General features: G+C 39.6%; 1 protein-coding gene across 2 annotated transcripts in view; it reads right to left on the bottom strand.

The window, feature by feature from the left end:
- Positions 1-10,205: 10,205 nt before the first annotated feature.
- ATP2B1 (ATPase plasma membrane Ca2+ transporting 1) overlaps positions 10,206-27,709 on the bottom strand; it is a 63,190-nt gene continuing 45,686 nt past the window's right edge. Inside the window, exons 12-21 of one of the 2 annotated variants that reach the window (XM_034062800.1) lie at positions 25,231-25,468; positions 23,931-24,110; positions 23,762-23,849; positions 23,348-23,454; positions 20,741-20,932; positions 20,326-20,539; positions 19,981-20,192; positions 18,818-18,925; positions 16,267-16,449; positions 10,206-11,706 (exon numbers count right to left, since the gene is read on the bottom strand). In XM_034062800.1, coding sequence (XP_033918691.1) covers positions 11,395-11,706; positions 16,267-16,449; positions 18,818-18,925; positions 19,981-20,192; positions 20,326-20,539; positions 20,741-20,932; positions 23,348-23,454; positions 23,762-23,849; positions 23,931-24,110; positions 25,231-25,468 — 1,834 coding nt within the window. In that variant the 3' untranslated portion in view covers positions 10,206-11,394. Of the gene's footprint in view, positions 11,707-15,667; positions 15,961-16,266; positions 16,450-18,817; positions 18,926-19,980; positions 20,193-20,325; positions 20,540-20,740; positions 20,933-23,347; positions 23,455-23,761; positions 23,850-23,930; positions 24,111-25,230; positions 25,469-27,709 lie in introns of those variants that run through there. The other variant, XM_005147931.2, reaches the window with a different exon arrangement.

Genomic DNA, 27,709 nt, shown 5'->3' with positions numbered 1-27,709 from the left:
TATTATTGTGTTATGCCTTAGCTATTAAACCGTTCTTATCTCTATCCGTGGGGGCTACATTCCTTGGATTCTCCTTCCTAACTCTCCGGAAGTTGGGGGACTTGGTTTAAACCACGACATTTTTGGCGCCCAACGTGGGGCCCGAGGGTTTGAGATAAGAACAGATCTGAGTGGGTTTATGGTCTCTTGTCACAATGCTGATTTATTGGCTCTTAGAGGTTTTTCTCTGGATCTCGCTGTTTCGGGATTTTGCCGGGTACTTTGTGTATGGATTGGATGTGTTTGAGGCTTGGGCTAAAGCTTTTGTTTCACTGCACTTTGTGTCGGAGGCTTGTAATACGGTGGGGCTCTGGCAGCAGGGGGGGATGGACGTGGCCGTGGACTTGGACTTGTACCAGGCCGTCCTGCTGCTCTTCGCCGTCCTTGTCCTTATCCTCGTCGTTGTCTGCGTGAGTCTGCGTGAAGCCAGGAAGGAGCGGCCCCGGGAGCTGCCGGCAGCTGAGGCTGCCAGGGAGAGCGGCATGGGGAGCCAAACGGCTGTGGCAGAGCAGCGGGAGCAGGCGGGGGAGGAGCGGAGCAGGGCGGTAGCTGAGCAGCAGGACCAGGCAGCGGGGGAGGTGAGTCCTGCGGCCGTTCCCGACCCTCCGACGGCCGAGAGTGTCTCCCGGAAGTCGCCCGCCGACCCCCAGCAGGATGCAGGAGACCACGCAGCACTTCCCAGCAAGGCAGAGGAGGAACCGAGTCCTGCCGCCGTTCCGAACCCCGCAGCGGCCGAAAGTATCGCTTGTTGTTTGCTGTATTATTATTATTGGTAGTGGTAATGGCAGTGGTGATTCTGTGTTATGCCTTAGCTATTAAACCGTTCTTATCTCAATCCGTGGGGGCTACATTCTTTGGATTTTCCTTCCTAACTCTCCGGGAGTTGGGGGACTTGGTTTAAACCACAACATGCCCTTCCTTGAAATGGCTAGGCCTTTTTATTTCATAACATTACTCTTCACCCCAGAAAAGCAAACCTCTTGATCTGTGTAATCTTATTAGGGTGATTAGAGGTTAAATGTATTTCTCCGTGAAGTTTCCTGAAAGGCCTGATTTCCAAGTTACAGTACAACCAACCATCAAGCTTTGCAAGACTGAAGCAAGGCAAGAAAGCCAGAGGAGCACTTGTCTTGTATTTGGCAATATCCCAGAATTAGTCAGTTTTGAAATAACTATCTACAGCTTAACAGTTGAACTGAGAATCAATCCGAATGCAGTGTTTCAAACTGGGTTCATGCAGGACTGTGGTTCAGCATCTCAAGTCTTTTTGACGGTGATTATCAGAGATCAAGCATGACTTCAGAAAACAAACACCGAGGGGTCTGTTGGTTGTGCTGATTGCCTTCGGGGACAGTAATGAAGAAAGCTGATGTAAAGCAATATTCTCGAGTGGTATTTTATTAGCTCACACTCCTCATCCAGTGATCAAAAAGCCCGTAGCACTTCTTCATTTAAAGTGCTGATCATGTTGATTGGTATCAAGCTGACACATGATCATTTGGTTGATGTTCAGGTTTGGACTCTGTGGCCCTTTTGAAAAGGAATAGTCAGTAAGATTTGAAGCTGTAATAATTGTATTGAAGCATTGACATGCCTGCAGAATGGCTGGGGAACCCTGCTATCCCAAGCTCCTTCAGAAATCACAGTTCAGAATAAGTTTAACCTACTGCTGTAAAGTTCGTCTTCTGTTGAAACATTAACACACTTCAAATGAAACATGCTGCAATATACTGGCACTACAGAAGAAAATGAAAGTTATTTCTGCACCTTTAGGATAGAGAGCCAGAATGCAGCATATTTAAGAGTTAGTGGTATAGGGAACTCGCCCACATCTTCTATCCATACTTGTTTAAATCTGGTTTCGTTTCAAAAGCAATGTGTTATTTATAACAAAAAGAAGGCCATGACAACTCTTTTGCAGAAACCCAGCTATTTTTTTCAAGAGTTATAATGTCAAATTTCTATTTGAATCATCACATATTACTTTAACATTTCACCAGCCAGCCAGCTAGTTTTACTACACAGCTCATATGTGGACTATTTGACAGTGGCTTTTTCCTATTACATCCTTTTTAAGACCAGAATGACAGTTTTGTAATGTCAGGCTTCCTACATTAGCATTTGAAGTTTTATATGCAATTATCTGAGAACCAGTAAAAACAGAGTCCAAATCTGATATAAGAGCAAGTTCTCCAAGTCTAACAAAGTACTTCTGTAACTAAGGGCAAAAGAGGGAGCATTTGATTTGTATGTAACAGCAGAACTGATATTGAATATAATTTGATTTCACTCATACTTTGCTCAAGTAGATAAAAGCCTGTAACACCAGCACTCTGTGAACCAAGGTAAAGAGAAAAAACAGCTTCTCAATTCCATTTAAATTATAGGCTTCTGTGACTGAAAATATATTTTTGGTGCTCTTTATTCTTGACCAGTTAGAAGAATAATATAGATTTTATTAACTTTATATGCCTGAAAGAGAACTTTCTTTCTTTATAAACTTATCTTAAACGTACAAATCCAGGGAAAAAAAAACCTACAGTAGCTTTGAGAAAAAGGAGCAGGTTATTGCAAGGAGCCCTAAGTAGAAAGAAGGGGAGTGAAACCACACGAATCTGTAAGCAAGTCAGCTTTTGGTTTTCCTTAGAAATAGCTATGATTTTTATTCTCCATACACCTGAAACATTTGACAGAGAAAGCAGAGTGAGAAATCCCCTTCTTCCTTGGGGGGGCAGCTGCTTTCCACAGCTCTGCAGCACAGCTTTGTGGAGATCACGTTAAAACGTGTGGGCTTTCCTGTGAATTACAGCCCTGAGGTGTCTAAGCATGTCTGGCTTGTAGTGTAGAACACAAATATTGGAAGGCATAAGCAAAGTTCAACAGATACCCACTGAAGAAAGTTTAAAAGCAGGATCACAGGGTAACACGGGTTGGAAGGGGCCTTGAGAAGTCATTAATGCAAACTCGTGCTCAAAACAGAACTGCACAGAACATCATTTCTTTAATGCCTGCAAAGATAAAAAGGCTGGGAATTTTCCTCACTGAAGAGTTATTTGGCACTAAATAGTCTCCCATCTCCACAAAAGAATAACTGAACAAGCTGTTATTTTGAACACTGGAATACTGATTTAACTCAGTATCCCTCTTCAGAGCTCAGAATATCTTCCTGAACTGCTGTCTGCAGAGCTGCATTGCACAGTGCTGGGATAAACTCAGGAAGGAGGGGTAGGGGCAGGGATTAGAAGCCACACAAAATCTCTGCAGTTCAGCACTGAACAGTAACAACTAAGCTCTCCTGCAGGTTTCTCTCTGAACAGGAGATGAGAAAAGCTCAAATCCAGTTTAAGCTTCAATAACCTTTACTAAGATTCACTGGGAGTTAAAAATAAATGAATAAAAAACCCAAGGTATCTGAAGCTTCCTACAAGGAGCTTTTAATTCATGACCAGCAACTTAATTCCTCACCACCCCTGAAATCTAAAAATACCACCACTGAAGACTCCAAGATTTGATGTTCGTGTAAGTTCAGCCCACTAGAGAACACCTCTAACAAATGTAAAAACAAGTAACATTATTTGCACCAAACGTCATGTTGCTCACATAGGAAAAACGAGGAATAGTTGCTAGAAGAAGAGAAAAATTCATGCTTATATTGACTGGAAGATGCTCCTACAGAGGAATGGGAGCTGCATGTTTTCTTCAATGCACATATGCTATCCCCTATCTTACGCACCTGATGGCCCTGGCTTTCCAAAAGAGATTGAAGCCACTGATGACATTTTAGACAACCTGAGTCCCTCTGTCGTAGGAAGTGCTCTAGGATACTTAAGAGGCCAGCAAGCATAGATATCATCTTGCATGCAGTAACTTAAAGCCTGAAAGCTGTAGTGTTTCAGTTAAAAAAATAAGAGGCAAGGAAGAATTGCTTTTGCTTAATCATATAATTTTGGGAGTACTTTTTAAGTGGCAGCGTCTCTCAGTGCTATTGTCTAGAGCAACTCATAGGGGAGCTCTGTTGATAAGATGCATGGCAAGAACTAGCTCTGAAAAATACACATTTTTAAGGTAAATTTTCTTCCCCATTAGAGAAACAACAGTATGAGTTTCATTTCAAAGTATTGAAGCCTACCAGCATTCATTCATTCTATTGAAGAGCTACCAGCAGAATTGCTTAGCTGGTTACTTGGCACATCAGGATTCCAGAAGGCCCATCATGTCTTTACAAAACAGTTATCATTAATGCCTCCTTAAGACATTACAGTTTGACTTTCCAGTCAGTCATCACTCAAAAAGGTTTACTATAGCAGAAGCAACCCAAGGTCTGCTATCTCAGTAAGCCCTACAACAGCAAATATCAGCAAGCCCCAAAGTTCCTTTCTTGCTTTCGCTCAGGCTTGATCACTCCAGTGACTGATTTCTTTGCTGAATTCCATCTATGTGGTGAAATAATGAGGCTAATGGAGAAACCCCCATAGAACTATACCTCCTGCTCAGGAATTTCAGGATCACAGAATGGCTGAGGCTGGCAGGGACCTCTGGAGATCACCTAGTACACCCCCCACTCAAAGCAGGGTTAGCTATAGCATAGCACTCAGGGCTGTGCCTAGTTGGGTTTTGAGTGTCCACAAGAATGGAAACTCTATAACCTCTCTGGGCAACCTGGTCCAGTATATGACCATCAGCACAGTACAAAAGGCATTTTCTTGTGTCCAGGCAGAATTTCACATGTAGCTTGTGCCCCTTTGCCTTCTGTCCAGTCAGTGGGCACCACTGAGAAAAGTCTGGCTCCCTCCTGTGATTCCACCCATCACACATGCACAACTGTGGCAAATCAGATCCCTATGCAGCTGAAGAGCTTGATGCTTCTTGTGGGGTTGTGCAGTGGGGAGGAAGAGGGACTGTTAAGCAGGTGTTTGTTACCTGCAGCAAAGGGATCTGTGCAGCACAGCACAGCCTGCATCTGCTCATGTTAATTGAGTTATGGATCAATCACTCCTCCATGTACAGGGGTCTGCAGGTGAGGATCACTACACTCATTCAAGTAAGTAGATGGTTTATTACATATCTACTTGCCTTTGCATGTATTTTTCCTATTAAGTCCTTATAGGCCTTTTATATGCATTTTCAAAGCCCTGCCCTTAGGACTTTTTGCTGAAGTGGGTCTTGAAGATATACCTGACAAATATCTACTGTAAGACATAATGCTTTTGAAGTTTCCTGCCCAAGGCTTAAATTTAAACGTGTTATCCTAATTCTCAGCACCTGCATATCTGTAAACATGTCCAAAGTCCCTCTATGTGTAGAGCTTGAACCTTGTCTGTAATATGAGGTGCTTTCATATTAGCAGGCACAGAGGTACAAACAAACATCAAGGGGTCTTTTAATGAACTATGTGGAAGAAACATTTGATCTTAAATGTTCATTCTCTCCTGCTCATTCTTACGTTCATTCTTAGCCTAAAACCTAATTCTTCAAGGCTTCACACCAATTAAAAAGTGGAAGGAGCACATTAAAGACCCTTCACTGGAACACCAGCAGCCACACTGCACAGTGGTTTTCCAGTGTTTACTGATAGCGGGTGACATTTGAAGTAGAAGGCAGAAGATCGTAAGGTGAAGGATGATAAAGGAAACAAATCTGCAATTGCACCTCTTAAATTGTCTGATTCACTGATTCCCCACAATAGTCCTTGGCAGGCTGGAAGGGAGAAAAGGGGAGAAGATACCAAGTTTTTAGTTACGTCCATATTAATGTTTATTCAATAATTACTAGAACAGAGCATGGTTGATTTTGTACATGGAAAAAAGCTACGAATTAACTATCTTTTGGGAAATTAAAATACAAAGTACCTTTTACAGAGTTTTGTTGTTTTTTTTTTAATTTAAATCCACTAATGTAATACTATTGGTTTTGATGATGGTCCTCAATGAATAAGGCTGATACACTGATCAGAATATTAATGACCAATAAATGGTGAGTAAAGACATACCTTCCAATCTTTAAAAGTAGTGTTGTCAGAAAGCAAACCCTATTGCTTCCTACCAAAACAGCGATTCCAAGTGCTCCCTATTTCATGTAATCTCTGACCCATGTATCTTTTGACAGGTCCTCTGACAACAATCTGAATGTTTTAAATTGGTAATTTTGCTTTCTCCTAAAATACAGAGCACAAACCACTACACAGTAGCTGCCAGCACAGTATTCAAAATGAGCTCTGTGTGTCCCCACAAACACCAGCCAGATAGAGGCTTACCTTCAGGAGATCTTGAGACTAGCTTAGGTCATCATCACTGAAGATGCTTTGTACCTACAGCCATCAGAGCAACCAATTTGTACAGGAGGGAAAGTGTCAAGTTAAATCCTATATTTGTAGAACTCAAATTGTCAAAGACAACACATGCATCAGCTAGGGTTTATGTGTAGAGTGGTTTGGGGTTTCTATTGTAGTACCTTAAATCAGAAGTTCTCGGTGACAAATCCATGTGTAGAAGCATCTGAACCATACACTGATTCTCTACAGGAGACTCTGAAAGCTTTTAAACAGGAAAAGCTAGCATTCACTTTGTGCCTCAGCAATTGTCATAGAGCAATGCCAAGATTGTGTCCTTGCTAAGGAGGGAGCCATCGAAAGCTTTCTGTATGATCGTACTTACAGTCTTCCAGCATACTTCAGCTTCATGCCCTGTAAGAGAGACAGCTAGGAAAGCAGATTAAGATGTTTAGAGTACTATTAGATACTGCTAGCTTTGCAAAGAATCAAAGCTATACAGACTGCATACTTCCATTTCAGCAAGCAACTGCTGCTTCAGAGTTGGGTTCATACATGTCACTACACCAGAATTTGATGCCAGGTGATGTTCCAGTATTCCACCAGAATGTTCACTTCCATCAACCAAAAGCCATTAATTCCCATAAATCCCCATTTTTCCCAAAATCTTCTAGTAAGAGTAAGCCAAGGAAGCCTTTTCAATTTAACAATTTTATACATTTTTAGAAAACAAGATTTCACATAGCAGTAGTAAAGAGTTACAGAAGAATTCACTAAATCTTGACGACCAGATACGACTGAAGCAGGTTACTGCCCATTTTCTGCAATGCCAGGTATCCTTATCTGTCTTTTAAAGGAATATACTCAGAAAACTGACAAGATCTGAAGCGATCATAAAGTTGTATGTGAGCAGAGAACAAAGTCCTCTGCCTGCTCAATACAGGAGAAACTTGCTTGCTTCCTTGTAGTTGCTCATATTTTGGACATAAACTATGTCAATCTCTCCTCCATTTATATATAATCTCCTATTAATGCTCCTGAGTTACTATGAAAGCATAAGAGCCACATCCAGTTTATTTCCCCTATGGAGGGATACTCTCTGCTTTGTGATTTGCAGTGTAAGCACCAACTCTACCTTTAGGCTTTGCAACAAGAACGGTCTCATTGCTAATGTTCTGTCTAGTGAGCTAACTTTATAATGCTGTCCTTTAGGTGCTTAAGCCCATCCTGCTTTTTAAGCAAATCCTCATCCTAGAATCATAGAATAGCTTAGGTTGGGAAGGTGCTCAAGACCATACAGTTCCAACCCCCTGCCATGGGCAGGGTCACTTTCCACTGCACCAGGTTGCTCAAAACCCCATCCAACCTGGCTTTGAACAGTGCCAGGGATGGAGCATTTACCACTTCTTTGAACAACCTATTCTGGTGTGACAGCTGGTTAAAGTAAAGGAGACTTTACTTTGAACAAGAAGGACAAGTGGTACCTGTAGAAGGCTTTTGGTTTAGACACCATGTAAGCTGGCACCTCCTTGATGGATACTTGCAGTCTCTTGAAGAGGGTGGTTAGGTGTACAGTCCAGGGAAGAGGATAAGCAGGAATAGCTCTAAGGCTCTTGATTCTGGCCCAGAACTTCCTGTGACATGGCCCTGAATAAGCAGACCAGTTCAGCCTGAAGATAGGGTGGAGCTGGACCCTCCATGCTGGACAGGCTCATCCAACAGAGCTAAGGTATTTCGGTGAGGGCTTGAAATCTGTAGGATCAGAGGATATGCACTGCTTGGGGAAGAGGGTAAAGGTGGAAAAAAGCAGGAACTCTTTAGAACCAAGTATTTGCATCAGGCATATTACTTTAATTCATTCAAGGCTTAACTTGATCTGGATTCCTCCAAGGGTCTGCAGAGGCTGGCACCACTGCCAGGAGAAACTCAACTTATCAAGGCCTTTGGAATAACTTCCCAATACAGCCAGCCATACATGAGTTATCTTTCCATGAGAATTACATTTGCTTGCTTACTTTGAAGCACATTGGAAAACTTCCTTTTATTCTAAGAAAGTCAGAGTTTGCATTATTTTTGGCTGCTTACACTTGCTGCATTTACCCATTGGTATGGAATTAAGGCATTTGTTTCCACTGTTCTCACCAGACTACTTGGTGATGCAGCATTTTCATCTTCCTGTTAAGACCAATACAGAAAAAAATGAGTCCCTTACACTACAATTTTCAACCCCTCCCTCAAAGCCAAGATTATATGTCCTAACATGGCTTGTACACACATATAGAAGACATCCTACCCAGACTACTGCATTTTAAGCCACTTCAAACAGTCTTTGGTCTAGAAATGCATTTATAAGTTACTATTGCTTGATGCCATGTACACCATGACTTCTCAAAAGGGATTGAGCTTAAAGCCGTAACAAGAGCTATTTTACAGAGTTGCCATGCATTTCAGGTTGAAATCAGTACTGTACTGACATTCAAGAATTTTAGTCCCCATACAGACTGAGATGAACAGCACTTTTATTTATTTCATTTACAGGAAGAAAGACAAGTAAACCTTACAACCAGAAAGGCAACGAAGGCCTCATGAGCTCAGTGAAAATCATTTCATAATCTAGTCAACAACTTTCCCTTGTTTCTGTAAAGTCTCCTGTTAACAGAATCAAGGACACCAGTTCACAAAGCCTGCATTCACCCTCTCATCCCCCCTCAAAAGGCTTAAGTGTAGACTTTATTCCAAAAAAGTTTACATGCAGTCATGATCACAGCTAGAAGAGAGAGAAAAATTAGTCTGTCATCATATGAAGTTAAATTATGACGTGTTAATGAACTTAAATGAAGGTACTTTCACACATGGCAGTGTACTTCATGGGTAAAGAAACTCTTGTAATTTTAAGCCAATGCTTATCTGACTGTTCCAGTAGGGAGAAAACAGCTTCAATAAAAACTGATCTCCCTACCAAGCACTCTAGGTAAGAAATATGACTTAAGTGATAGAAATATGTGGGAGAAATCACTATACAAAGTGTCAAGTGCAAACCCCCCCTTGCCTAGAATTCAGTGTATTTACTTAAGTACAATAGAAAAGACTGAATTCAGGAGTGGTTGACAGTGGGATACAGTGCTACAGGTTGAGCATCATCCACTAAAGGAGAAACCCAAGCGTGTATCTATCCCACCACAAGGAAAAGACACACTTGAGCTTCCTAACCTGCTCATTTCTGCCCTTTGCTCTAGTATTATCTTATCCCTCATTACCAACTTATTTCCTGCACTCCTTTGAAGAGATCCCTTTAAAACTCTCCAAAATTCTGGATTATTTGGCAAAAAAACCCCAAACCACTTGCTTTCTTAAAGAACACAGAACTAGAAGAAGACAGGAAGAAATAGAGTTCATAGTTCATCTCTTCGGTTGCTCTTCTAAGTAGTATCAGACCTAGAAAATATGAGGAAGTACTAGATTAAGTACTGTTCCATCATCCTTGAGGGAGATCATAACTTCAGTCAATCGCTAGGCAGGTCAGTTTTGGTGCACAAGATGTTAATCAACTGAAAAATGCATTTTCACCCGTGCTGTATGTCAGTTCTCAGTTTCCCCTCACTTACGTGGTCAGGGATACATTTATCACACAGTACTCACAGAAAGTCTCAGAATTTCAGGCAGACCTATTCATTCCCAAGGAGTATCCTTTTGGCTCAGTGAAACTTTTGAGTACTTTGGCTTACATTCATTCTGGAGGCAGCCACCATGACTCCATTTACCCAAAGTACTATTGTTAGTGGGGCTGTTACCATCTTGAAATTGCAGTGTAAAGTTAACCAGCAATATAAAAGAGTACTTTTTCAGTGTTTCCAGTGAAGGAGCTGAGAAGAAAAAATAATCTGTAAGAAACCATTGCTGCAATTTTATTTTAACAAAAGGGCAGATTTATTCATGTTTACAAACAAGTTCCAAAAACAAAAAGGAGAACATGTATGCTACCCACTAACAACCTTTCAAAATGCCAACAGCCCTCATGCTGCATGAAGGATTCTATAGATTAGAAAAAAAATAAAATAAAAATCACAGTTCCACTCACAGTTCACCAAGACAGCACTAAACTAACATGTTTAAGACAAAAACAAAGGACTAAGATTCTGATGTATTTTGATTTAATCCATTTTGCCCGAGATAACAGAAATATTTCAAGCAAGTTCCATCACAGATTGATGTCCTCATTAAACAATCCTACTAAGTTCTGAACAAAAGTTATTCAGTATGTTTCTCAAAATTTTTAAAAATTAAACAATTGTTTCAAAACCATTAAGTAGTAAATGTATTTAAGAAACTAATTAGGACAGAGGCCATAACTTCATTAGAACACCACTGCTCATGTTTTTACAAAGCATTAGTGTTATCTATTTGGCTATTAGTAGTAGCAATTTATCTACAATATTTAACAAGGTAAATTGCAGGCAAAATTTAGTACAGTTTCAATAGAAACACCCTTTTCCTGAAAATACAGCAGTATTTGAAGGACTAGTTTTTTTGTTTTGTGGGTTTTTTTTTTGGGGGGGGGAGGGTTGGGTTTTTTTTTTTTTACTTTTTCTCCGCATCGTTTATAAGGAAGCTTCCCATCTATGAACAGGAACAAAAAAGTATCTACAAACCTTGTAAACAGATCTGTATCATTTATAAACATAAATAATCCAAATTATTAACAGCCAACAGCAGAAATTAAAGTATCAATTCAATGATGCAGGGCCTTCTTGCCCTTCCCAGCCTTTCCCTCAGAAAAGGATCATGATAAACTAAAGCTCTGCTAACACACTGTTCAGGACCATTCTTAAGTACAACAGATGATCCACAGGTCACTTATGCCGAGTTACTGTTTATCTGTCAGAGTTCATTATTACTCCCACCCCAGAAAAGCACCCTCCAGTCTGGCAGAAAGCTTTTGTTTTTTAAAAAAATAAATCTACATTCGTACAAGTGTGTCTTCTGTTGAAGTCCGAGACAAGAATATCATCTTGTCCATCATAATGTGTGAAGAGACCCAGTTTCAATTTCTTTACAATGCAGCTAGTGTGTTAACATTCAGCTTACAATCAGAGTGATGTTTCCAAACTATGTAGCGGGCTCCCTGGGGATGAAGAGGTAGCAGACTTGTTCATGTCTGTTGTAAGGTGAATTCCACTGTCAACCGCATTGTTATTTTTATTGGGAGAGGGTGGGGGAGTAGAGTTGCGTTTTGTTGGAGCATCGTCTTCAGCATCAGTATCATCAATAAGGGGAATATGAGGCTCGGAGTCTTCTATTCTAAACTCAGGATGCGTCATAAAATTGTGAATTGAACTTCGTGTCTCAGGTTTCTCCAGCCCCTCATACAAGGAGCTACGAAATGCATTCACCACTCGGATCTGTGAACAAAGAAAAAAGGTTGTAAGAATGCTGCATGCTTCTGGCAATGGCATGGTTCTTATGACTTTGAATCCACAAACAGCTAGACATGAGTGAATCGAATTTGTGTATGATGCAGTGGAACTTGCAATAAACTGTAAAAAATGAAGAGCGTTTCAGTAGAGCACTGCCAGTCTACACAGTAGGAATAAGAATTGCACAAGTACTGCAAAAAGCTGAAGGGCCTAAGATTCACATGGCACTAGAATGGTTCAATTATTTAATATGGGCTAAGTGTTTTTCAGAAGTGAGGCTGACAATTATTTACTTATTCACAAATTTAATCTCAGTGAGTGTTTTTATTGAATACTTGGGGGAGGTGGGAGTGGGGGAAGAGGCTGAAAATAAGTTAGAGGATAAAAGGGTTACTAATTCTCATGCTAGGAATTAGGATGTCAACTGACTATGAAAAAGCCAAGCAAGTGTAAGCCAATGTCACAATGACTGGACACTTACAAAGAGTCATGCAAAAAATAATACCACTGTAACAGCTGTAAATATTCGAGTATATACCCATTTACGACACTAGAGAAAGCTCCTTACTGAAAAGTGCTTTGGAAACTTAAGACCAGAACTAGGAAATTGAATACTGTATTGTACAACTACATAGCCACGACAGGTTACAACTTTGAGGAGACTATTCAAGTATGAGAAAATCAGGTGATCAGCCTTTGCTCGAGTCTTCAATTTACACTGAATTCACAGACAAAATTCCCAGGGAGAATATTATTTCAAGTCCTTTCATTTCTTAACTAATGTTCTTCACATCAAAAAGCTAAGGTTACAGAATGCATAACATTCTAGACTCAACTTAGGTAGAATAAAGGAAACTGTGCATGTCCAGGATTGACTTGAATTTAAGCTTTACAAATGGTGATCTGAATGATGAAACCTCCTGCCCGCTCACCCTTTTCCCTCCCACACCCCACACATTTCCCTCACCAACTACAGGAATTCAGAATTCATTCTTGCACTGATAAAACAAAGGTTAGGCAGCAGTCAGTAACCCTTTTGTCCAACCCTTTTATCAAGATACAGTTTCCCCCATCCATTAGCTCCCTGTTCAGTTCTCAACATCTCTACTCTGGGTGTACCCAGTAAAGCAGTTTCAATCCCAAAGCTCCTCTGCTGTATAGTAAGCAGCAAAGCACTCCTGAGTAAAAGAGAACTTACTGTGACAAACAGTAAGTCAAATTTAAAGATATTTTTAAATACTTCCAAGATGACTTGTTTCAAGCTGAGAAATGTGTTGTGACTAGCGCTTCCATAGAATTCCTTGGTAATAAAAATAAAGTGACTTCCAGGTGAAGGAATGAAGGTGGACGGTCAAGCAGACTTCAAAAGCAGCTAAAATACACGAGCCAACCCCACTGAAAATAGACAAGTGCTCCCTAAAAGCAATGCATTATCAGATTTGTTACTACAGAATCACTGCACATTATGAGAGTCTTAGGTTCTGACCATGTTCTTTGACATCCAGAAAGAGCACTGTTCCCCACCCCTAGCCCCTCAGAGTACTTGCACAAAGTATTTTACTCAAAAGCATCATGGCACCATTTTATCCTACAGGTACAGAGCTGAGCCCCATTACCAATGAAAACTGGGGCAGGAGCAGGGGGGCACACACACAAGGAGGGGACATAACTATGAATACAGGGAGGGCATGGAGTAGGATGTATGTCCCTGAGAAGTAAAATATTACAACAGCAGCTAATACTTTACTGTTCATCACATGAAAAAATAAAGCACGCTGTTAAGGAGTTGGCGTGTTACATGAGCTTTAAATGAGTCAAGCAAGCTGCATGAACTGTCTTGGCACTTACCAAGAAAAATCAGCAGTTACAATGCCAGACTAAAAGTTTGCAATGCCTTTATTTGGCATGTTACATCCCACTGCACCACTGATTTATGTGGCAGAATGAAATATGACTGCCTCGTGGGACTGCTTTTTCATTGCTTACAGATGGTAAGTTAGAACATAAGCAGGAATGGAAAACAATTTTTGGTTTAACAGGACAGATGTAATTATCATAGGAATATAAGTATACCCACAACAGTCTTGATTCTCATGCAGAATGCATACTAAACAAGTGGTCTAGGCGCTCCTATGAACTCAAGATCCTCAAAGAATCCAGCCATGAAGGCAGAAATCAGACTACCAGTGTTTTAAGTTATGCTTAAATCTAGTGTTACGAAGGCTTTAGTTTCAGCTACCAAAGACAATTAGATGAGAGGGATAACTATAAATAAATCGCATAAGTGAAGAGCAAACAAGACAATTTGTTAAGTGTAATTTATACTGTCATCAGACCTTCCTCATATTAGTATCAGAATGGCAAAGGAATGCAAGTAAGCACTCCAAATCCTTCTAGCCAGATGGCTGCTTAAGAGTTGCAACCTCACTTCATAGGAACAGCTGAACAATTTTCCAACAAACAGCTCTGAAAAAGAGACAATGAAATAACACATCTGCTTTCCATTAATACTTATTAATTATCAGAAATTGCTGTTCTGGAGGGTGTAGCAGAAGGCTGTACTACTTAGTAAGGATCAAAAACTAGTTCTCTGCTATTGTGGCTCCGTATCTGCATTGGTCATTTGATGCAATGAGATGCTGCAGTGCCCTTTAGATTCTGATCAAATGGCAGCATGGCATGAAGTTCCTCTCTAGAGAGTTCTGAATGTCTAATTAATGTTCTTGAGTGTAGTTAGGGATACAGGTTACTAATTAGCATTTTAACTAGGAGATGCAATCCTGTGCATCCTTACTGTTAAATCTACTTTTCACATTCCATGTTCTTGAGGCATGTGAATTTGTGAGCTGAGTTTCTTAGCACTACTCAAAGGCAGGAAAATACCTGTTCTCAGCAATGGAGAACAAGTACAGAGGTAAACACTTGGTGAAGCTCACGCAGGAATTCTGGTCAAAGCCAATAAAACCCCCAGCCCACCCAAACAAACAAAATCAAGAGAGAACATTTCTTTTAAGACAGCTCCTGAAATTAAGGGTCTTCATCCATCTGGTAATCTGGAAGTTTAAAAAGTGGGGGGGGGAAGAAAAACCCTCTCAGTTTTAAGAAACAATTATTTAACCAGTCTCTAGGAAATTTAAGAAGGAAGTTAACATGGAATATATAATTAAGATGGAAAAGTCTTTCAGCAATAGACATTAGCTATCAGTATTCAACTAGTGTTTTCAGACTCCAGAGTTTAAACTCATATACATGAGTAATTAAATCTCTAGCCTCTACAGAGAGGAAGGCTGTAACCAAAATGCCACTTAGAGCACAATATAAAAAGGGCAGAATTAAGGTAAGGCAATCTTTACTTTCACTGATGGCTTAGGAACTTCTGCCAGAAGAACCTAGAGAGAAAAACCCCTTCAGATTTGAATGGCAATTTGAACATTCAATGCTTAAACCTTATTTTCCTTTTATATGAGCTACTGGAAAGTTCTTCTGACTTGCATGCACTTTAGAAGCCTTGTTTCGCCACCTGAATCCTGATGTTGAGAAAGTTGTGTTATTCAGTTAAAAAGGTCCAAAAAAAGCAGAGATTCAGAAGCTCCTTATAGGCTACAAAAAGAAATGTATTTAGTGTTCCATATCCTAACTACATTCATATTTTTAACACACCATTTGCTTTCCCATCAGCTTGTTTGCCTTCAGTATCACTCGTGCTGCAGTGCAAGACATCTATTTTTGTTGACCTGGGTCCATGACCTATACAGTTAATTCTCTTACTCAATGTAAGTCACACTAAGAGGCATATACTCGAACATTTACAACAGTTTTCCCATTTTATCTTACACATCCCCCTGTACACAAATGGATGAAGGCACAGAATGTGCAGGCTCACAGCTTTCACATTAAAGTCTTTTGTTGAAACTGTTCCACCTGTTCTTAGCCCTCTAAGAAAAAAAAGTCTTGAGGACTCCATTTTGTGGAAGAGCTCTATAAAAGCCTGAACGATGATTTTAAGTACTAAGGAGAAAATGAGAAACGTTAGGTACGTGAATTAGGAAATGTTAATTTCATGCACTTTAGGAACACACACTCACACCCCACAGTAGTAGAAGCAGTAGTAGAGGAAAACACTACATGTGTAGGGGTAGAAATATTTGTTACATCATGGTGCTGGCTGGCGATGGAGGGTTGCCGCCTTAGAGCCCCCTGAATGGTACTTCCACTCTGGAAAGCATTCACTACATCCATCTGCAAGGAATCAGAGATTGTGACAGCTTGCTCAGCAAGAGAGAGAGAGAACAAGAGAAAGGACCATCCCATCTATAACACACAAAAAGTAAAGAGAAAAGGCACTTTTTTTAATAGAGAGATAAACAGGCAAGAGTTGCATTTAGAGCTGAAGAAAACAGAGGACTGAGGGATTACACATCCATCCATCCCCCCTTTTGACAGTCTCAGTCACACGAGTTAGAACTGCCACCTTAGTCAAAGGACTGGAGATGGAGAGATTTCCCTCATAACACCCCCTGTGTCCTACCTTTTTCAAGACCATACCTGAGTTTGTATCCTGTTTAGGCCCCTAAACCACAAGATCTGACCACGGCGTAATTCTCTCTCAGCGTGATCGATCTCCTCTACGTCTTCTGCTAGCTCTTCTTCAGGAATCTCTTCCTTTTGTGTTCCATGACCAGCTTCTTTAAGGAATTTCAGGCGGCTGGTTGGAATTGTTGAAATCAACTACCGATGAATGAAAAATATGAATCAGGATTATTCTTAAAAAAAAAAAGGAAAAGAAAATAAAGAAATACCAGACTTGAGGCTTAACATAATATCCTACATACGATTAGCAAAGCTGAAAAAACACGAATTCTGTAAATGGGATAAATGCATCAATGTAGAGGGATCCCTGAATAGCTGCAAAGCTATGAATATCCTTACCACTTAAACTGATATGTGAAATATAAACCTGGACTACAAATCATCCTTGCTAGAGACACAGAATTCCACTTTTGCATTACTTGACTATGCCACAAGGAAGCAGCACAGGAGCTACAAAAGCTGTTAATTCTGCAGACTGTGCTTGTATGTACAGCTTTCAGAGCTTCATCCATTTGATGAGCATAACGTGTTACCTCAAATGAGATACATCATTGGAACAACTCCTGAGGAGGGCCAGAAAGATGATCAGGGGACTGGAGCACTTGTAGTGTAAATACAGGCTGAGAAAGTTGGGGCTGCTCAGCCTGGAGAAGAGAAGGCTGCGTGGAGACTCCATAGCAGCCTTCCAGTGTCTGAAGGGGGCCTACAGGGATGCTGGGGAATGGGCTCTTCATTAGGGACTGTAGTGATAGGACAAGGGGTAGTGGGTTAAAATTTAAACAGGGGAAGTTTAGATTGGATATAAGGAATTCTTTACTGTTAGGGTGGTGAGGCACTGGAATGGGTTGCCCAGTGAGGTAGTGAATGCTCCATCCCTGGCAGTGTTCAAGGCCAGGTTGGACAGAGCCTTGGGTGACATGGTTTAGTGTGAGGTGTCCCTGCCCATGGCAGGGGGGTTGGAACTAGATGATCTTAAGGTCCTTTCCAATCCTAACTATTCTATGATTCTATGATCATTTAATGAAAGTAGCCACAGTTACTTCAAAAACATTGAACACACATGCATCCTTTTGTGACCTGGAAGGTAGTAATCCATTTGCAAGGTAAGTGATGTTTCCAAAACCCTACCCCAAACTGTTACTTTAAAACTTGGTATACACTATCTTAAACTAAACAAAAGCTATATATGGCCGTTCCAGCTTTCCTGTTCATCCCCACCTTCAGGGCTATTCTGGTGAACTATGTAGTTAAGGGGAGTCATCTTTTGATACGTCCCATCTAGCAGATCCAGACCAGTTCCAAGACTGCTTTCCTTGACCATCACAAACCTAGACGACCATTTCAGCAGCTGCAGAGGAAAAAGACTGCTCCAAAAGCAAGATAAACAGCCCTTTATGCTGAAATTGCTATTATGAATGCTCCCAGATCACACTTCAATTTCTATTATTCCCAGATAATCAAAAGTGCTTTGGCTTTATTGAGATGCTAGAGCAGCATGAACTGCAGCAGGGAAGCTTTGCCCTTGCAAGATGCTTTGGGTCAAAGGTATTTTGAACCATCTTGATTTTTTTTCTAGGCTACTTTTGAACCCTTCGAGTGACTCTATTTGATTTTATTTTTTTAATTATTAATTTTCCAGAAAGCCTTATTAAAAAGCTTATACCCACTTGCAGAAGATGCATATGTATGTATGTATGTATGTATGTATGTGTTTACAACTAAAATTCACCCTACCAATTTTATACCAAAACCTGAAGTGTCCTTTTCATAATGGAAGGAAAGATACTGTAATGGAAAACTCTTCATGTGGTATGAAAAGTTTAGACAAGTATGTCATTAAATAATGGAAAACTCTGTTGCTCTAAAGTTTCATGTAAATCAGCTTGCTGCTTACCAGCACCGCTGTGCATGCAATAGTAATGAAACCCTAAGCAAGCGAGGAAATAAAAATCAGAATGCAGTAGCTTAATAGGGAAGAGAACTTTCCAATTATTTCATAATTATGCAAATGAAGCTTCAGAGAAAGTTTGTTTTCTGTTTTGCTGCATTTCTTGCTACTCCAGAAGTTTTTAAATCAAGAAAATACTGGCAAGTTTAACAGATCTGATTTTTCAAGAAAATCATTCATTGCAAAGTTAAATATATTTCAACATTAACATGTTCACTGCATCTGTATTCTTGCAGAACTTCTAGTACTTATCTGACTAAAGATATAATTTCATATTTTAAAACTACAGCTTCTTCTCGTTAAAAGTTATTACGCATAAACCAGCCATAGCATCTAGTTATGAAGTGTAACTAATTGACCAACTCAGAGTAAGGAATATTCACCTAAAGACTTTCTGGCTATTGAACTAGTCAATTTTAATCAGTATTCACTGTTCATCTCCATATATTTATACAGTACACTTGAATGATCTGAATATTAAAGACACTGTATTTTTCATCTTCCTTGTAAAGTATTTTAATGAAGTAGGTATTTGGCATTTTGAAAAAGCTGGTTTACCTGGCCCCAAAGTAGTGTTCCCATGCCCAGGAAAATGGACCACAGCCACTGTTCAATTGACAGTTCCGAGCAACTGAAAGGCTTCCCACCAAACTGCACAATAATTATCTGTGAAGAGCAACATCATTGAACAACATGTATCAGTGACCTGTTACCAGAAAACTCCCTAATGTTTCAAGATCACTAGAGACAACTCTGCACTACAGCACAAGATTTCCCATTTTATTAAGCCTATGCATCCACTGTCTCAGCAGTTTGAGCAACTTTCCAAACCTATCGTCTTCAGCTTTTCAGTATTTCAACAGCTACCTATTTTTCAAGTGTCACAATCACAGAACCTGTTGACTACTTCATTTTGTTTGCAGTTGTGTTTCACAATCACAGCATGTGTTTGATGCTATAAGCTTACAGTGGTTATTTATCATATGATCATCATCCATTTAAGAACCCAGTTTACTAATCGGTTTCTATTGACACAAGTTGTAGATCCATAAGACATAAAACACTTCAGAAATAATTCAACAGAATATTACTATGTATCCCATCAGTGGTAAATGTCAGACTTTAAATAATCACAGTGTGACATCTATGTAGTAAATTTCAGGAGAAGGGGCAGAGATCTCAGAAGTTAAAATAAATGAGCTCCTGCTGACTTATCTACTATTAGAAAAAGCTGTATGGGCCCTAATGAGCAAGGTATCCCTCTCCCTCTGCATAGGAATTATATGCATGAAAGCATGCCCTGGAGAATCAACAATTCAAGTAGCACAACAGGCATGAAAAGGAGACAGTACTGACCATCAAGGAGGACAACCTGACAGCTGCAAATCCCAAGAGTATCTTCTTTTATTAACACAGAATAAAATACTGAGACAACTCAGGAGTTACTTATTTGGGAAGACACTCAGCCCACCAAGTTTATAAAGGGAACACAGTTGCACTCAGAAGTCATTTCTACATATTTAGGTTTATTGCCCCACAGTCACTAGGATGTCTTGCAGAGTGCAACCCTGAAAATAAGAGTAGCTTTTGAAGAAGTGTCATCTAAAAAAAGCCTAAACATGGGAGAATAAGTGAAATGACAATGTGAAACAGAGGTGCATACACTTGTATTGTGTGAGCTGCTATAATGGTGGTCCCCCCACCCCCAAGAATTTACTTACCTGCACAACGAATGTCCCCAGAACAATAGAACAGAAGATAGCATTGTTGAAGATTCCTTCAAACACATTTCTTTCACCATGGATTTTCCGGGCATTAATTTCATTAAAAAGCTGCATCATCACAAATGTGTTAAATACAATAGTATAATGCTCTGAAGGAGGGGCATGCAGAGGTGCATTTCTTCCACTGTCGATATCAAAAATTCTCTCACCTGTGTTTAAAAAGCAATTATTAGCAGCTTAATTGGCATTTTTACACATACATACAACAAAAAAAAAATAAGTTTTACAATCACATCTCTGTATAACTTTTAGGATAACTTCGTGAAGCCTCAGTATTCTTACCAGCAAAGAGAAGTGTGAAGACCACTACGAGCTGGTAGAATGCATGACCCAAAATGTTCTTCATCATTGTACGAGAAATCAAAGGTTTGTTTCTACCATAAGGCTTTCGCAATAGCAGAGCTTCGGTAGGTGGTTCTGTTGCCAGGGCAAGAGAAGCTAATGTGTCCATTATGAGATTTACCCACAGCATCTGCACAGCTTTAAGCGGAGAATCCTACAAAGATAGATACATAAACCCTCCAATAAAACTGAACAAATTGCAGCTATTAATGGCATTTATTTATACAACAAGGGCATGTTCTGAGGAACACTATGCTCTTTGGACTAATGCTTAGCTGAAAGTTTGAATTCAAGAATTAATCAGTCAGGACATTTTCACCCATTATTAGCTAAACAATCCACCACCAGTACGTACTTGTGTTATGCATGCTCCTGTAAAAGCAACAATTACTGCTACTACATTGACAGTAAGCTGGAACTGAAGAAATTTGGAGATGCTGTCATACACATTTCGTCCCCACATAACTGCTTTAACAATACTTGTGAAGTTGTCGTCTGTAAGGATAATATCAGAAGCTTCTTTAGCTACATCTGTTCCTGCAATACCCTAGTAGAAAAAGAAAAACATGATGAAATATAACAGGATGCACCAACTTATGTAATATAAGCTATTATATCCTTGGTCAGATTTCACTTTGAATGCACCAAGCCTGCAGGACTATTTTAATGTAACCATCTAGCATTCTACTGAATTAAGTTCTGCTGGCAAGTTCCACACAAGCATGGGGAAACATAAACAAAACAGAAACCTTAATGTTGTCTTTAAAGATCTTAACATAAAATCCTCTTGTTGACGATAAAGACACTAAGTTGTCCCAAAGAAACGTTACCGAACCCTGTACAAGTTAAAGGCCACCAGATGGTGCAGTACTACAGTTTAGTCCATGCCCTAACTAGTTTGCTATACAGACTTCAGAAGTAGGGCAACCCATGTGTTTGTAACACAGCAGAATGATACACGTTACCAAAAACCTGTTGCAGAAGAGCACTGGTACTAAACAACAGCATATGCAATATCATTCCATATGGCATTCTTAAGCACCTGTACTGTCCTACAGTATGTAAACAGTTAAGCTAAGTTCTGTGTAATACCTATCTGAAGGATATTTACTTTTCTTTCACCATTTCAAAAACAGTAACTCAACAGCACATTTAATGATCCTTAGTCTGGATATATCATTTTGCCAAGGAAATTAATCACCTGCACAGCTACATGCACACCTGAAAAAGTGCCTTTAAATATCATATGGAGAATGGTATATTTTAAGTGCTGTTTAGGTAAGCAGTTAGAGGAATTAGTTTCTTACAGAGATGACCATAGACAGCAACTGCAGGAAACATTTAAGTTCTGGAAGATTAAAATAAATCTGCCCTCAAAGTGCCAACTACAACAGCTATACAACAGCAGAAAACAGATACTCATTAAAAGAAACCAGGACTACTACAATCTAGAACATTTCATACACAGCTGTCAAATTTGTAAGTTACGCTTTTGAAAAATACTCCTTAAGAATGAACAAAAGCTCTTGCTCTTCCCATTTTTTCCTTCAAGATTAGCATCTAAATCAGTGCAACTGTATGTGGTTGTCTCACCCCACCCAGCCTGCTGCCTTCAAATGCTTAATAATCAAAAGCAGCAGCATGACCAGCAGGTCAGAGGAGGTGATCCTGCCCCTCTGCTCTGCTCTTGTGAGACCTCACTTGGAGTATTGTGTGCAGTTCTGGTGTCCTCAACATAAAAAGGACATGGAACTGTTGGAACAAGTCCAGAGGAGGGCCACGAGGATGATCAGGGGACTGGAGCACTTGTGTAAATACAGGCTGAGAAAGTTGGGGCTGTTCAGCCTGGAGAAGAGAAGGTTGCAGGGAGACCTCATAGCAGCCTTCCGGCATCTGAAGGGGGCCTGCAGGGATGCTGGGGATGGGCTCTTCACTAGGGACTGTAGTGACAGGACAAGGGGCAATGGGTTAAAACTTAAACAGGGGAAGTTTAGATTGGATACAAGGAAGAAATTATTTACTGTAAGGGTGGTGAGGCACTGGAAGGGGTTGTCCAAGGAAGTTGTGAATGCTCCATCCCTGATGGTGTTTCAAGGCCAGGCTGGACATAGCTTTGGGGGATATGGTTTAGTGTGAGGTGTTCCTGCCATGGCAGGGGGGGCTGGAACTAGATGATCTTGAGGTCCTTTCCAACCCTAACTATTCTATGATTCTATAATGAGGTTTTAAAGACTTAAATGACCTACTGGCACCAAACTATCTTTCTAGCTTAAGACTGAGGATAAATCTTGAGGCAAAAGGAAGCTTTAGGAACCTATCTTACACTGTTTTGAAAGACACAAGAAAGCTGAAGCCTTCATACTTAATGCATGAGTCTACCCAGTATTAGCACTTAAAGCCAAGACTTGGTTTAGCTGTCATTTGACAGGGTAGTTTCGAATTTAGATTTAGAAAGCCATGTAATCTAAGAAATCATCCAGACAAACGCAAATCCCAGGTTGTCATAAAACTCTGATACTTCAGCTGTACTAGAGATGGCTCTTATAGACTCCAAAACCACTTTAAATACCAACTGGGAGTCTCAAACATTATAGTCTCCCTGTTCCTGTGCATTGTTTCATGGAAAACAGATTAATAACCTCATTCCATATTGCATATAAGCTTTACTCAAAGTCAACACAGTAAGCTATCGACACCTAAAGTCATTTTGCCTTATTGTTGAACAGATCTCATTTTAGAAGTCTTCAGTGTCACTCTGTTCCCACATGGAACATAGATAAGTTAGAAGAATGAAGGAGGAAAAAGTATTTAGTATTAAGTCTGAGAAATGTTGTCTCCATTAACTTCGCTGTATATTAGACTAATGAAACAAGCAAGGTTGTTTAATCTTAAGTGATTTGGTAAGTTACTGTATCAAAACAGGTCTCCAAAAAAAATGAAGATTAAAAATAAAATATTATACCATAGCAAATCCAACATCTGCCTTCTTCAGAGCTGGACCATCATTGGTACCATCACCAGTTACTGCTACAACTTGCCTCTGTTCAAAGACAGTGCTATCAATTATACCTAAAACAAAATGACATCTTGGTGTTAAGAGTTTGAAGCTGATAACACAGCACAGATTAAACCTGAAAGAGAAACCCAGTTTTGTCTTCCTCAGTCATATTTAAAAAAAAAGAAAAAAAAAAAAAAGCCAGAACAAGAACAGCCAGAACAAGAACAGCCAGACCTAACTGGCTCCACTTCTCAAAGAGGAAAAAGAAAAAAAATACATCATTCAGCAAATGAAGACACCCTCAAAGGCATTTCCCACTGCTCAGTCCTAGATGTTTTTTAGGGGCTTTAATTAGAAGCACAGATAGTTTTTTATTACCTTTTACGAGAGTGTGTTTGTCAGTGGGAGAAGATCTTGCAAGAACACGGAGCTTTGGCCAAATTTTATCTAGTCTCTCTTGCTCTATCTGCAGAAGAACACTGGTTGTATTATACAGTTAAGACAATTTAGAGTATCTGCTGATCTACTTCACAATCAGTATGCTTACCTCTCCTTTTTCATTGCGTATTCTCCTGTTAAAGTCTTTGCCCTCTAAACACAAGAAATCTTCACCAGGATTCAGAATACCACATTTTAATGCAATAGCACGAGCAGTATTAATGTTATCACCAGTGACCATACGTACAGTTATGCCTGCACGTTGACACTTCTTTATTGCATCAGGTACCTGTAAGAAAACACACAGGCACAGAGACTGTACATTATTTGAATAAATCTAGACACATGAGTGAAAAGAATGTTTTTGGCTCAGTCCAGGATCACAGAATCACACAGAATCCCAAGGGTTGGAAGGGACCTCGAAAGATCATCTAGTCCAACCCCCCTGCAAGAGCAGGGTAACCTAGAGTACATCACACAGGAACTTGTCCAGGCAGGCCTTGAATATCTCCAGCATAGGAGACTCCACAACCTCCCTGGGCAACCTGTTCCAGTGCTCTGTCACTCTCACAGTAAAGAAGTTCTTCCTGATGTTAACGTGGAACCTCCTATGCTCCAGGATAGCTCTTTATTTTAGAATCAAGACTGTTGTTATGGAAAATTTAAAAAATTAAGTATCTTACCACAATTATTTTCCTGAAAAACACAGAAATGGCAATTCTGGCAAAGAGGCTCTGTTGTTGTGATTTCCACCCCTACCTCCCCCAGCCCCCCCCCCCTTAGTTTTCAAATACTGTATTACAAAAATACCATAAAAAACCTCATTAGGCTGTAGGTACCAAATACTGGCTTTTTATTTATGAGTGTGTGAAATTAATTACATCTCAACCCTCCACTATTTTACTCATGACTTTTTGTGTAAAGTGATGATTATACAGATCAGACTGGAGTTCCACTTACATGTGTCATAAAAGCTTTCACTATTTAAAAACACTGCCCGGCTGAGATGTCAACCACAAGCCAGACTCCATACCTCAGCTCTCAGGTGACAAACTCTTCTCTCTATTCCCCATGAGAAGCTGGCAACAAATACAATGGCTAATATTATCCTAAAAAATGCTTCTAATATTCCAAGTGGTAAAAAAAACTGACAAGCTGTTCCATGTGCTACTGAGACCCTGCACATTAAGCACCTTAGTTTGTACAGAGCTTCAGTAACACAGCATAAGTGACATGAAGAAGTTTTAATTTGCTTTTATAGCTCCATTAACTTTCCCCCCAAGAAGTCAGATTTTCATTTATTAATCATGCTTATGGCATACAACAGCAATTCAGATTCATGTACTCTCTACATGACAAACAACATGAATCAAGATGCATAATACAATCACTGCAGTCAATGACCCTACCTCAGGTCTCACAGGATCTTCAATCCCAACTACAGCAATGCATGTCAGGCCAGTAACAATATCATTTTCATTGTCCCATTCTGGCTCAGGTTCCCCTGCTGGGAAGTCTCGGAATGCCAAGCAGATGGTTCTGAGCCCTTCAGAAGCCATTGGCTCAATTACAGTTTTCACGATATCATCACGGTCCCTAGGTCTAAATACTTTTGGCTCTCCATTAGCACTCAGTATTTTGAAGCACCTGAAAAGGAACGTTTGAAAAGTTAGCACATTTTAACCGGAAGTTAAACCCATTCAATAGCTTATTAGTCAATTCCAGTAAGTTTCCACAAGCTTTGTTTTCACTAGACTTGAACACATACAAAAAAGGCCAGTAGCAGCATCTCTGAAATAATTTTCTCCATATGTGATTAATCTTGTCCCAACTGCAAAACATCCTAGCTGTAGAAATTTAACAGAGACAGGCATCCTAGGATGAAAATAATGCCCAACAAATTTAGGACACAAACTTTAGTTACCTCCCAGAAGTATCCATTTCTTCATTGTATGTAAAGACTAGTGTCTGCGCTGGCTGAGTCAAGTCAATCCACTTTCAAGTTCCACAAAATAATCCCACCTTGTTAACAGTTATACAAGCCTCAGAAGAGCAGTATGCTTCCAGAATATGCATGTGGTGCTTGAACAGCTGTAAGCACTAAACTTACATCACTAAAAGCAAACTCTGGTACTCATATCCTGGAGTAGTAAGGTTTGCCCCTCCCAACTAAGTGTAGAGAATTCAGAGAGCATCTGGCATAGAGTTCTTAATGTGAAATATTAAATTAAAAGCAAATACTTAAATCTGATTTAAATGTTTATATAAGAGATTAGATTCCACACTATGTACTCTAGCATTTCAACACATGCTTTTAGTTGTTTCTTTAGTTTCTTCATGCCAAAGATAGCCCTGCCTTCACAGACAGCTTATATATACACTTCACTAATACAAATATAACACTATCAACTATTTTGAACAATAAATTTCATCTTGTTCATCTGCATCCTTAATCAAGTTTTGCCATAAAGCAATGCCATAAGCACTTGTTCTACGAATTAGTACTAATGTGGCACTGAAAAAAAAGTAAGCATTTATGACTTTTTTTTAAAATATCAAGTTCAGACCTGGCGTATCACTCAAGAGGACTACTGTTATGTTCAAGTGTTTAGTCCTGAGGGGTTAGGGAATTCCCAGGCACAATACATATAAAAAAGTTTCCACCTTGTCCAGGATATGGAAATTGAAATAAAGCAGCCCCTTAAAGCTTCCTAATATTCATCATAACTGAAATTTGAAGTCTTATCTAAATTTTCTGATTTTGGTTATCTGTTCAAATGTCAGCAACCAACTAAGGATATCTTGTGTTACCTGCATTCACAGGGCTTATGATAAATTTAAAGCATTCCAAGATTACTAAATGTAAGCCAATAAACTCTATGTAAAAATTACATTGAAATGTATTTCAAATACTTGACATGAGCACAAAGGAAAAAAATAATTAATGGAGCTTCTCTGCTTGAAAAAGTTTGCTGCATTTTTTTTCTACACTTTGTTAGTGAGTCATTTGCACCTTATAAATATTCATGTTTAAGTTTTCAGTGCTCAAGAACAATCATACATGTTATAATAACGATAAGCAGTACAATTGAGAAATGAGGTTACAAACTCTGAGATTAATTTCTGGCTCTGCATAGGTGGTGGGTAAAGAAATGGTTTATGCTGCTAAGAGCTCTCCCAGTCAGTACATACTCTGAAATAGTTTGAGTTACAACTATTCCAACAGTATCCAAATCAGTTTTCGCGTTCTTTGCCAAGTGCTTTTATTATTTATTTTCTTATCTCAGGTATGAAGCTAAGCAGAACATATGAGGCTGAATGAGTTCCACCAACTTCTGTATTTCAATTGCTCAGTAACATAGTAAAGGACAAAACACTTCTGCAGATAGATGCAAATATAGGCATACTTATTATTCACTGATGAGACTTGACTTAAACCTCACTATGAAAAAAATTACTTCTAAGTTCTGTATCAAAAGGAACAAGAGTCCTTTACAGACCGACAATACTAAATTGAGAAGAAGGAAGATTTTGGATTTTTCCTTTAATGCATTAGTACTTTCCTAGATAATTCTTTGGGGGTCTAGTAGCAAGCAAAAAGGCAAACTGAACAGGTATTATCTATGTGCCACCTGGACTAGAAACAATCTGATGTTAGAACCAAAACCAGACTGGCTACCACTGCTGTTCCTAGAGAACATGATGCATACATGCTTGACTTCCCTTCTTGTCTAATTAGAACTTAACACAACATTCTTTACACCTAAAGGTTTGTCCCAGTGGTGACTAATCTCTCAGTAACAGTCTTATCTCATACTAACGAATCCTCTATCGATGGGCAGATAGATAAAGAAGCAATTTGCTTTGTCACATTAAAAAAAACTCAGT

This window comes from Melopsittacus undulatus, chromosome 5, assembly GCF_012275295.1.
Source record: "Melopsittacus undulatus isolate bMelUnd1 chromosome 5, bMelUnd1.mat.Z, whole genome shotgun sequence".
Classification (NCBI taxonomy): domain Eukaryota; kingdom Metazoa; phylum Chordata; class Aves; order Psittaciformes; family Psittaculidae; genus Melopsittacus; species Melopsittacus undulatus.
The sequence above is the reverse complement of the archived record's forward strand: the minus strand, read 5'-3'. Positions and strand labels throughout refer to the sequence as shown.